This window comes from Culex quinquefasciatus, chromosome 1 (assembly GCF_015732765.1).
Source record: "Culex quinquefasciatus strain JHB chromosome 1, VPISU_Cqui_1.0_pri_paternal, whole genome shotgun sequence".
Lineage (NCBI taxonomy): Eukaryota > Metazoa > Arthropoda > Insecta > Diptera > Culicidae > Culex > Culex quinquefasciatus.
Window position 1 is genome coordinate 25,427,254 of NC_051861.1, and position 12,188 is coordinate 25,439,441.

Genomic DNA, 12,188 nt, shown 5'->3' on the forward strand with positions numbered 1-12,188 from the left:
TCTCTTGGCCAAATCCTGTTACATCGGAAAACACGCTCCAACTATGTGCATCATATTAGATGTAAAGTTAAGTCATGGTTGATTTATTATTAGGTGTTATGAGATGTGTTGGTCAGTTTCTCGCTTTTCTTCGATATTGGAGCAAAACACACATAATTTTACATCATGAACAAATTTACATGAATAATATTTACGTTAGATTGGCAATTCCGTTCAATGTAATATTCATAATTTTTTAGTGTGTATTTTAGTTTGTATGGGAATTCTGTGCACACTTGTGACACGTAGTACAATTTTACTTTCGAAACACACTTGTGACACGTGCTTTTCAGATTTTTGTTTACATTATTTACTATATCTTTTAACTGGTGTAACCAAATTAGTTGAAACTTGGAGCGTTTGTTAGGCGATAATATACGAACCGATTGCTTCAAAATGTTTGGCTCTATCATTCATAGTTTTGAAATCATTTACCAACAAACTTTTAAAATCGATTTTCTCGAAAAGTACTAAATGGTCGTTGTCACAAAATAGCACACAACTGACGATATGTTCAAAAGTGATCGAGTTGTAGCGCTATAACCACAGCAAATAGTGTCTAGTCCAGGGCGTGGAAATATAATGTCCCACCCCAGAGAGTCCCGGAGTATCAACACATCTTAGCACTCCTAAAGAATAATAATGCCTGAACAAAATGTGAAAAATATCGTTCTGAACCACCCTAGTAATATCTCCTTTATTTAAAAAAGAGCTTTAAACCGAGTGTTATTTTCAAAATTCTGAAGCGATATTTTTACCCAAATATTTTTGCGATATTCCTCATATAAACATTATCGATGAAAAACGACCCCTTCACCTTAATTGGCTCAGTTACTTTTTTTTGCCCAAAGAATCGAGGCAGGGGTACCTTTTAAGATTTTCTAATTTTTTTAAATTTTTCTTGTCATTTTTGAAAATTGTCGATTAGAGATTTTTTTGGAAAGTATTTCTCTATACAAATTTTCTAAAAAGTATTTTTTTCCCAGAAATACAAATAAAAAAACGTTACTTAATCCACCTTTAGGTGGTTGGTGCCTTCCTCACATTCATAAAGTCAATACATTCAGTAAAAATAGCAACATTCCCTCTAAACATGTTTAATAAATCAACTTTTTTACTCATTTCTTTTGATAGGGTTCGCAGACCTTCAATATTTCTGACTCATCGGCAAGGTCTGATAGAAAACCTATTCAACGATAGTTCGCATGGAAGATTTAGACAATATTTCTATCACAATATCTGAAATCCGGGCTCAAAAAAGTGTATAAATAACACTTAAGTGCTAATAACTTTTGATAGGGTTGTCAGATCTTCGATGTTTTAGGCTTATTTCAAAGGTCTTTTGATTATCTAACTAACGACAGGTCGCATGATGAACCAGGACATCATTTTCATTGAAATATCTGAGATCCGGCCTCCAAAAAGTGTATAAATAACACTTAAGTGCTAATAACTTTTGATAGGGTTGTCAAATCTTCAATGTTTTGGGCTCAATGGAAAGGGGTTTTTAATACCTTTTTGAAAATGTATAACATGATAGGTTTTCTTGAAAAAACCACCCTTTTTACAATCTTCCGGACATACGCCGAAATCGTTTTTTTTTTAGCATAACTTTTGAAGTACTTAACTAAACTTGTTGATTTTAAATAGAGACCTATGGGACCTCAAGACGGATCAAATGAGACCAATACGGTCAATATCCGTTCATCCAGTCCGGAGATAATGGAGTGACAATTTTTTGTCCACCCACCTACACACATCCACACAGACATTTGCTTAGAACATGATTCTGAGTCGATATGTATATACGTGAAGGTGGGTCTACGAGGTCAAATTAATAAGTTCATTTTTCGAGTGATTTTATAGCCTTTCCTCAGTAAGGTGAGGAAGGCAAAATGTTGAAATTATTATTCGTAGCTTAGAAGCAGCATGATACCAACCACGCTTTCCCACAAATCAATCAATTTTCCTCGTTGGTCACACTTTCTTTCATGCAAGAGTTTCCGGTGACACCACTCCGTAACACCACCATCGATTGACCTTCACCGGAACTGCGAGGGGAGGTCTCGGTCGGGGCAGAATCCCCGGCGACGTGTCGTCCACCGGGAGACCGGTTAATATATTCTGAGGACGTCTTTCTTCCGGAAATCGTTGAGGATGTGAGGATGGGTTTATTTGTGTTTGTGTTTGGTTGTAAATCGTGGCACCGGCAGCGGTGGAGCTTCAATGAATTTGAGGTCTGTTTTATGAAATTTCCCTACACCACCGCGACTACACACTTTGTTGTTCTCGACGGAGGTCCAGACTTTGATGGCAGCCACATAAAAGGAAAGCGTTGGCTTGGGTGTTGTGAAAGTGGTTTTTTCTTTTATCTTCCATGTGGGGTCATGAAAGCTAGTTTGTTGTGGTGAATGTCTTGCTGTGATTAGTAAAATGTATGAAAATGAACTCTAAAAGATGGTTCGAAAGAGTCGAAGTGATGAACTTGGAGTGCAGTGAGTCAAAGTAACACACTTTGTTTAATTTCTTACATTGCCTGTAGCTGTGTCGTTTCACGTTTCTTGAAAAAAATCTACAATTATGTCAGCTGTTTAAGGTTTGGGTACGTTTTTGGACAAAAATGAAGTCTCGAAAAATTAACATGTTATCAATAATATGTTTTCAAAATTATGGGAAGAACCAAAATGTTTGAACCTACAACATTGTTGCTTGTCAGTACGACTAAAAAGTTACACAGAAACATTGTATTATTCTGCATAAGACAAAGGTGTGAAAAATAATAACAAGTCAGCCTAACGCCGTATTCTTTCTAATTATGGGGCACTTGTGATCCATCCATCCAGTGCAAGGAGGACATTTTTTCTACAACGTCAACGTGTTAGATTAACAGTAGAAATGACAAGCAAGAACAGGTGAGCCAAGGCCTTTTCCTTTTAACATTAAAGTGTTTTATTGCAAAATAAAAATTGCAAACAGTTGTCCGATCCCAGGATTGTTGAATAATGTATTTCTTAAGATCGATTGACGTTGATCTATCATGCGTATCCCGAGCATGGGTAAATAACAAGGGAAATGCGTAATTATACCTTTCTCTGGTATCAATACCAAATTTTGGTATTCATGGACCCTTTAAAATTTGTCTTAAGGATTATGCAAGAGCAAAATGTGCTATCATACCAATTTAAAGTATTGTTTTGATATTGCAGAATTTGTCAATGGTCGAACACCATATTTTGGTATTATTTTGGTATTACAGTGTTTTATCAAATTCCTCTGAAACTATGAGAAAATTTTGACCAATTTTGACAAAATAATTAATTTTGCGCTAAAATGATGTCTCAAAGCGAATGCTTTCATTGAAAACCGGATATTTCAAACTTGATTTTAAACATTTTTGATATACCCCCTAAAGAAATGATTTGAAATTGTGGAAATTTTTTTAAGTCAGGATATTTTGGTATTTAAAGGTTTCATCAAATTCCTCTGAAACTATAGGAATTTTTGTAATAAATTTTGATGAGATAAATAATTTTGCGCTAAAATGACTTGAAACCCAAAAATGTTAAAGCTGATTTTAATTTTTTTATAAACCCACTAAGATTGTTTTAAAAAAAACATTGAAATTTCTCTAAGATGGAAAACCAAATACTTTAAAAAACGAGTAAATCGACAGATTAATGAATTTTGATGAATTTCAATCCAGTTTCATTTTAATAATACTTATTTTTCAATCTAGTTATTTTTCAGAATCTTCAAGAACTTCAAGCAAAGGCCCGTTCATCAATGACAAATGCATTCGATGTGGTGAAGAATATCACTAAGAACAACATGGAATCATCAGGTGAGTAGATTTGGCTGTTGCATATGGATCATTTATATTTTTTCACTAACTTCAACTGCTGCACTAAAAATGGTATGAAAATACCAAATTTTGGTATTACTTATGCAAATACCAGCGACCAAATGTGCTCTTGGTTGCCCAGTAATAGATGGTAAAATACCATGAAATCAAACCAAAATCATGTATGTGGAAGACCACAGGAATACCAAAATCTGATCTTCCAAGTGCGCGCGGGAATACCTTAAAAATAAAACCATGGCAAAACCAAGTTTTGGTATTCAAGCAATGTTCAAAAATCCAGAAGACCTCAACTTGGTATTTAAATGGTTTTATTTTGAGGTATTATTTTACCTTTGGAATAACATGGATTGGTATTGTTTTGCTCTTCCACATACATGGTATTTTACCATCTATTACTGGGCAACCAAGGGCACATTTTGGTCCCTGTTATTTGCCCAAGTAATACCAAAGCTTGGTATTCCCGTGTTATCCCAAGTAACAATTTTAGTTTTGATATAGTTTCAAAGAGATTCTGAAGAGTTCTCAAGTAAATTTCAACGAAATGCTATTTAGTCCTACATGCTGAGTTAAAAACGAGTTAAATCAACATTAAAACCAAAATGGACCATTTTAGGAGGTTGTTCAGAGTATTATTGAGGAGCATCGTGAGACATAAATGTTTTATTGTGTGTTTTATAAAAACTCTATAGATCTCTTGAAAGCATGAATAAAACTGATTAGCTTGGAAAAAGGTTTTCTTGTAGTCTGTGCGCATTCTTGGATGCTAGATTAGAAAATAAAGCACTTATATTTTTGTATTTGGAGGGAACCGAAAAGCCTGCGTGGCAGACAAAATAGTTTGCTAATTCTCTTGATTAAAAGCAATTCTTCCTACATGCAAACACAGAAGGCTGATGACAGATAATAATTATTTGATGTCAAATTATTATTGTTACTAATATAAATGTGTTGAGTTTCAAGACATAATAAACTATGATAGTTATGCCAACATAATTTCATCGACCAATTTTCGAAGATAGCTCGAAAAACTATTATGCGCACTTTCGATTCACTAAAAAAAGCTTAGATTTTTTTCAAAAAACCAATGGTTTAGCATATTGCTGCTCCCAAATTCAATATGGCTGTGCATTTCGGCTGCTCGCACCTTTCAGCAACATGGCGAAGTTCATGAAATATAAATGCTCTTGTTCAAATCTATTTCAAATCCATTCCTTCTTGAACAAGAGTGGCTCAAAACTTGCCAAGACTTACGAGATTTATAGAAGTTTTGTAACGGCTATAATCAGATCCAAAATGTTTTATCATGGCTTTCATCAAGATCAAATCGCACAAGGCGAGGACGCAGCGCATGCGTGTTTTCTCAGCTGCAAAAAGATCGCCATCGGTGGTGGACAACTTGAATTTGGAAATTACCGAATAAAAAAACATACGCTTGCATTTCAAAGGTATTTATTTGTTCGAATAACACATCCGCCGAAGCTACATCCACCGTCGCGTTGCCGTCCAGTGGCGTCCACCTCGTCAATGTAGGTTATGCACGGAATCCGCATGCGGGTCTCTTTGAACAGATCTTAGACACGAGCCGCTCCTAGGCCGCCAATCATTTCAATACATTCCGATCAGTTCATGCTGAGGAAGGAACCTGCGCCTGAATGGCCACCGATTTCGCCAACACACTCAGGTGAACCCAGAGGTAGAGCACCTTTAAGAGCCTTTGCCCCAGCCGATCTGGTGCCTTCAATTCGACAAATTCCATCATCTCCTGCTTCGTCTCCTGAAGACAAGCAACGTCCTTGGAGAAAACACCCTGACCTTCATCCACTGGATCTACCGGCGTAAACTTAACCCGCCCCATCTGCGTGAAACTGTCATACTGATCGGTTACCGGATTTCTTCATCCGACTCAACAGCGCAATTATCACTCCCGTTTGCTTAACTCACTCAAACAGCACCAACAAATTGCAAATGACAGCGCGTAGCAATACACAGAATAAAAGCTTGATGGCTTTATACAAGAAAACTTGTAGAATTCAAAGTTATATCAATTTCTATTTGTAAACCATAAGCACTTTATAAGGTTCTGATCAAGCCTTAAAAGTTTTCAATAAAAAGTCTGCGAGAAACGCCACACAAAACAAAATGTGTGAAACGCCTTGTTCAGTTGTTATAAATTGCGAAAAATAACATAACATAACATAAAAATAATATTAAGCAACAACTGCACAGGCGCCATTTCTGAAATGCACAAATAGTACCCAATAATATATTCTGGAAAAAACGGTAATTAAAAAATCTTTTCGCAAAAAAAAACACAACCAAAACCACCAATTTATTCTTTTTATTATTCTTAACAAACTTTTGAAAACTTTGTATTATGGAATCACTTGTAGCTGCACTTAAAAGCTGGATCAAAGTAATTTATCTCCTTGCACTGTGTTTCTCGTTCTACAACTGAATAAGTTGAGGTGACAGTTCAAAACCAACAAGATTGGTCAAATTCCTTATTAAGACGCAAAAGATTTGTTGCAGACTTTGTCAAGATATTCAAGCTGCGCCATATATTCTTCAGGAAATCTCGAAGTGTAACTTAAAAACTGAATTAAAACTTCAAAGTAGAATTCCTAATCAATTCTTGAAGAAACCTTGAAAATATGTTGAAGGTTATGCGAGATGAAAACCTGTTTGCTTTGATAAAAGTTTTTATAAAACATTGTTGCATTTATTAAAACTTTTTTAAAACCATATAAGAATATAAAGCATTTCAATTGCTACTTGGGATTTACCCCTGCTCGGGTAGGAAGGACATTTTTCCTGTTATGATTTAGATGACATAGCTGATTTCTAAATTATAGTATTGCATACGAACAACTGTTGCCAGATCCCATGGTCCGTTTAATAATGTAGATCTCAAGATATATCGACACCATGATTCACGTCTTGCTCTTTGCAGTCGAATTACGGGACACTTCTAATCTATAAAAGGAGAACATTTTTCCTGCAGCGATTAAGGTGATTTCATAGTGAACTATAAAATTGCCTTTTCAAATCGAAAAACAGTTGCAAAATCCCAGGGTTAGTTGAATAATGAATTTCTGAAGATCGATCGCCACCATGCTGGTAGTATCTTAATATTATTCCACTTCTGGAGCCTCAGTCTAACTCAAGACACGATGGGTTGGAAACGTTTCGCAACTAGGCTCTGGCTCTGGTGCAAGTCCCGGGTGACCGCCTATCATGGTGCGTTGACCAAGGACTTTAACTACTCGTCGGATTTCTTCTTCGGATTGGACTTTCTGATGGTGACGGCCGGAATACGATTTCGCTCGGACAATGTGAACCTCCAACGCTGCTGGAACATCTACCGTTGGCTCATCTATTGCCCGTTGCCAGTCGCTCTGTGGAATACGTACCTCGGCGTAAAACGTGGGGAAAGCTTTGTAAATTTGCTGAACAGCATGCAAGCAATACTGTGCGTAGTTATCAGTTCAGTGCGATGGGCTCTTATTATTTGGCAGTATGAGCCATTGATGGAGATCAAACGATACTTGAATGGCAAGCAATTTGGAAGGAATCTGGATCAGTCTCTTGGAATCCGCAGTGCAGTTTTCTACCAGATTCGAACAATAGTGATTCGCGCCATTGGGTGCATGTGTGCATTCACTGTCACTGTTCCAGCTCTTGACATTTCAAATCACCATTATTTGAAGTTGCCGTTTGATGTTCGGGAGCATTTTCCGTGCGTTCAGTTCTTAGTTGAGAAGTCATATTTCATATGGATCTTCGGAATACTCATGTTGATTGTACTAGTGTATCTGCTATTCTTCATGATCCTCACAGTGCTAACTGCGGAAGCGAATATAACTGCGTTGGCGTTCTCTGCAGTATTGGACAGCACCAGGAAAAGAGTTGATTTGAAACTGCAAATGGAACCCGGCAACTCTCGCCAATTTGAAGCAAAGACAAAGTACTACTTTTGGAAGTTTCTTCAAGAAGAGGTAGGCAAATGTGTCCAGCAGCACGTTGATTTCCTCGCGATGAAAAACAAAATTAAACTACTGTTGAATGCCAGCTTCTTGGTCATTTACTACTTGACCACGCTCAGCTTGGCCAGTGGAGCGATTTATCTGTCCCAGATGACATCCGTTACGATCTTCTCGCTGCATACGTTATCGTACTGTCTCTGGATCGCCTTCGAATGTGGTTCATTGACGCGATTAGTGGACCTGCTGACTGACGCGGTAAGTTGTGCAGTGATTCCTAGCTTCACAATCAAATTCACTGTATCGCAACACTCAACAGAGCGAATCAATCGGATGGGCGATGTACGAGCTGGCATGGCCAACGGAACTGCAGTACGACGAGCGGTTCCAGGCGGAATATCGGTCCGTGCGCGAAGCAATGGCGATCGTCATGACGGTTTCCCAGCAACCGCTGGGATTCGACTGCTTCGGGTTGTTTGAATTTAACCTGGAACGGTTCTACGAGCTGCTCAATATGGCGTACAGTTTTTACACGTTCCTGAGGGATTTTGTGTGAAAAATGAATTTATTTTTTTAAGATATATGTTTGGTGATTTTTTCATGGTTCATCGTAAATCAATTCAAGAGAAAACAAACTGTTAAGTTCATGTCAAATGTATTTTAAGGAGAGGTAAAAACTTGACAACATATATAAATTAGACACAAGATTTATTTAAGTTAATTTGCAATTATTAGTTTTATGGTAACCAAAGTGTAAATATATTGCACTGTAAATACAATTCAAACCAATGCACTGGTGTTGTAGGGCCTTAGGCCGTGTAAAAAAAAAGGCGTGTGATGATTGCAGATGACATCATATATGGTGTATCGAGAAAGGTATGCCCTTCTTTTGGACTCGCTCTGAAGTTTATTAAACTTCATACTACACCCGAATTTCGGTAAAAAAAAATTTAAGATGTTTGATGGAATTATCTAAATTTTACCTATTCTTCGATTTCTAACTCAGGAAGGCAAAACATATTTTTTACATTCAGGCTTGAAAGGGCTAAGTTAACAAACAATCTGCAAACTTCTTGAAAAATGCTAACTTCTTGCAAATTTATAAATCATATCATTTTTGGTATCTTATTATCATGATATGCATTGAGAATGAGTTGGTTGCCTCGAGATTATTTTTTTTCTTCTGAAAGCAAACACGATCTGACTCAGAAATTCAAGCTCTTACTTCATTTTTCGAAAGATCAAAGAATCCAAAACGAAAGAACAATACCATTGTAAGCAACAGGATCTTTTCCTGAGAGTTTAAGGAATGTGAGCAACTCTCTACGAAATTGGCCGATTTTGACCACTTTTATTTTTTGTATTTTTTGATTTGACTCAAACTTTTTGGGGGCCTTCTCTATGACCAAATAAGCTATTTTGCGTTATTGGTTCACCCATACAAGTCTCCATACAATTTTGACTGCTGTCCATACAAAAATGGTATGTAAATATTCAAACAGCTGTAACTTTTGAGTGAATTTTCTGATCAATTTGGTGTCTTTGGCAAAGTTGTAGGTATTTTTGAGGACTATTGAGAAAAAATAGGAACACGGAAAAAAATTGGCAAATTTTTAAATCAACTTTTTTTTCACTGAAACCCAATTTCCCAAAATACTTATTTTTTGATTTTCGAAAATTTTTGATATGTTCAGGGAATAAAAACGCGCAAATTTTGAGATCAAGAGAATCGGCTCCGTGGCTTAATGGTTACGGCTTCTGCCTCACAAGCAGAAGGTTCAGGGATCAAATCCCGGCCGGTACCTTTGAAATTTGGAATCAGGAATTTGAACTTTGAATATGAACAAAAACGAAAATGAATCAGGTGGGATTCGAACTCACACCTCCGGATTGGTGGTCTGGGACGCTAAGCAGTCGGCCATCAGAAGGTTTATACTCTAGCAGTGAATTGATCCGTAGTGTTGAAACATGTTATTATCTCTTTCTTATATTAAATACGCGCTGATCCCTGATTTGCCTGAGGGGATTGGAAGTCTAAATATAGATCGAGTTTCCTTCAGATGCTTGCTTCTATGTTTAGGCGGGGCCGAACAATGCCCAGCGACCTCGGAATTGGACCGCAAGGAGCTCTGTCATTCTGAAACGGGTCGTTGGAAGCAGCGCGAGGGCTATCACCACCTAATACCCGGGACTGAGATAAGTTGTATCAGCATTCGGCATATACAAAGTCTGATACAAACTATACTTTCCCATAATATCGCTACCGGTTAGCGGGTATTGGATTGGACCACACACACACATACACACACACAAATTTTGAGCTCAAGAGAAACATGATCAAAAAATCTGATACAGAGTTATGCATTATTGAAAAATAGTGATTTTTGGAAAAAATCAAAGTTTCAAGCAAAAACAAGTTTGAAATTTTTTTCAATGCAAAATTGAATTTGCAATCGAAAAGTACTGACTGGCATTTTAAATGGCCGTAATATTCAATGTTTGACCCTTTTAAAATATTAGTCTTGATTGATAAAATATTTTTTTTCGAAAAGATCGGAAAATTTCACGAATGTTTCATGTATTAACATTAGAAAATGGTGGGTTGTCTTGGTGAGCTTTAGAAAACTTCAATTTTCGTGTTTCTTTTTCTTAAAGCGGTTTTATCTCAGCAACCCGAGGTCCAATCTTCAATGTCTCTTAGACAATTTTATAGCAAATTTTCTGAACTCTCAAAATTTTTTTTTTTAGAAATGGTCACTCATGGTCACTATTTTTAAAAATCGAAAAACTGCAAATATTTCGCTAAAATCAATCTTTCGGTGGCTATATCTTGAAAACGGAGCCCTTCATCAAAAAATCTGTAAAATACTTTTCGATTGCAGATTCGATTTTGCATTAAAATATAATGTCAAACTTGTTTTTGCATAAAACTTCGTTTTTTTTCCAAAAATCACTTTTTTTTAAAAAAATTATAACTCAGCGGCAGATTTTTTGACCATGTTTTTCTATGGCTCAAAAGTTGCGGATTTTTGTCCCCTAAAACATTTAAAAAAATCTCAAAAATAAAAAAATACGTATTTTGGGAAATTGAGTTTTAGTGAAAAAAAAGTTCATTAAAAAATCTGCAATTTTTTTTCCTCAACAATACCTACAGCTTTGCCAAAGACACCAATATGATCAGAAAATTCACTCAAAAGATACAGATATTCGAATGTTTATGTACCGTTTTTGTATGGACAGCAGCCAAAACTGTATGGAGACTTGTATGGGTGAACCAATGACGCAAAATAGCTTATTTGGTCATAGGGAAGGCCCCCACAAAGTTTGAGCCAAATCAAAAAATACAAATAAAATCCATTTCCGGTTTTGGTAGAGAATTGTTCATGTGTCAAAGATTGTTGGAAAACATGTTGTTTTTACAATATATCATGCAAGCAGCAACTTTGACTTTTAAAGTTAGTTTGAATTTCAATATTTTTCTGTCGACAAACTCTCTCCTGAGCTTTATTACAATGTACACTCAAGGAAAATTACTTCAAACGAGCAAATTGAGTTTCACGCTTCGTTACACCTGAAGGAGGCAGCCATTTGAGGGCTTAACGGTGGTTAAGTTGCAGCATACAGCTCAGTTTGTAAGGCAGCAAAGATCTGAGCTATACCGTAAGTTTTCATAGATCGTGCTTTACGAAGAGTTCGGGTGAATTGGGTGCATCAGACAACAAGGAGTAAGTTGCTCATTAAAAGCAATAAGCAAAACTATGTTTTCAGCAAAGCCTGAAAATAAAATTTATTTATTTATTTATTCGTCAAACATACGTAGACTACATGATCGTTGCTTAGTTTCTAATTACAAGGGGGGAACATCTATCTTTGATTGTAGAACTGTTTTTTCATGGTGGATTTTGTCATTGTGAAATCGATTATGTTATTATATTTGTTATAAGTTTCCATCATTCTATTCATGGGCCCGTGTTTAGCGTAGTCAGTTCTGTGAAAATGCAATGCGAATGGCTCACGTGCTCTCAATACGCGTGTGGGTTCATAGAAATTTAATGTTTGTAACAACTCTGGAGAATTAATTCGGTTTGCAATTAGATCATTTACGAACGAAAGAGAAGCGAATTCACGACGCTTTACAAGTGTTTCTAAGCTTATTAACATACAGCGTGCAATATACGAAGGAAGGGAAACACTGTCCACCCTAGTTTACGAAGAGCAAATAGTAAAAATTGTTTTTGCACTGATTCAATACGGGTTTCGTGTGTTTTGATGTGTGGACTCCACACGACGCTACAATATTCAAGAAT

At 36.5% G+C, this 12,188-nt stretch overlaps 2 protein-coding genes across 7 annotated transcripts in view; one reads left to right on the top strand and one right to left on the bottom strand.

Annotated features, from left to right (window-relative positions):
* The window catches only part of LOC6031670 (dopamine receptor 1), a 361,738-nt gene that overhangs the window by 170,078 nt on the left and 179,472 nt on the right, over positions 1–12,188 (bottom strand). The gene's annotated exons all lie outside the window — the stretch shown is intronic.
* LOC119765307 lies at positions 7,072–8,707 on the top strand. The gene is made up of 2 exons (XM_038248928.1): positions 7,072–8,139; positions 8,201–8,707. The coding sequence occupies exons 1-2, from the start codon at positions 7,072–7,074 to the stop codon at positions 8,435–8,437; spliced, it is 1,305 nt and encodes a 434-aa protein (XP_038104856.1). The 3' UTR covers positions 8,438–8,707.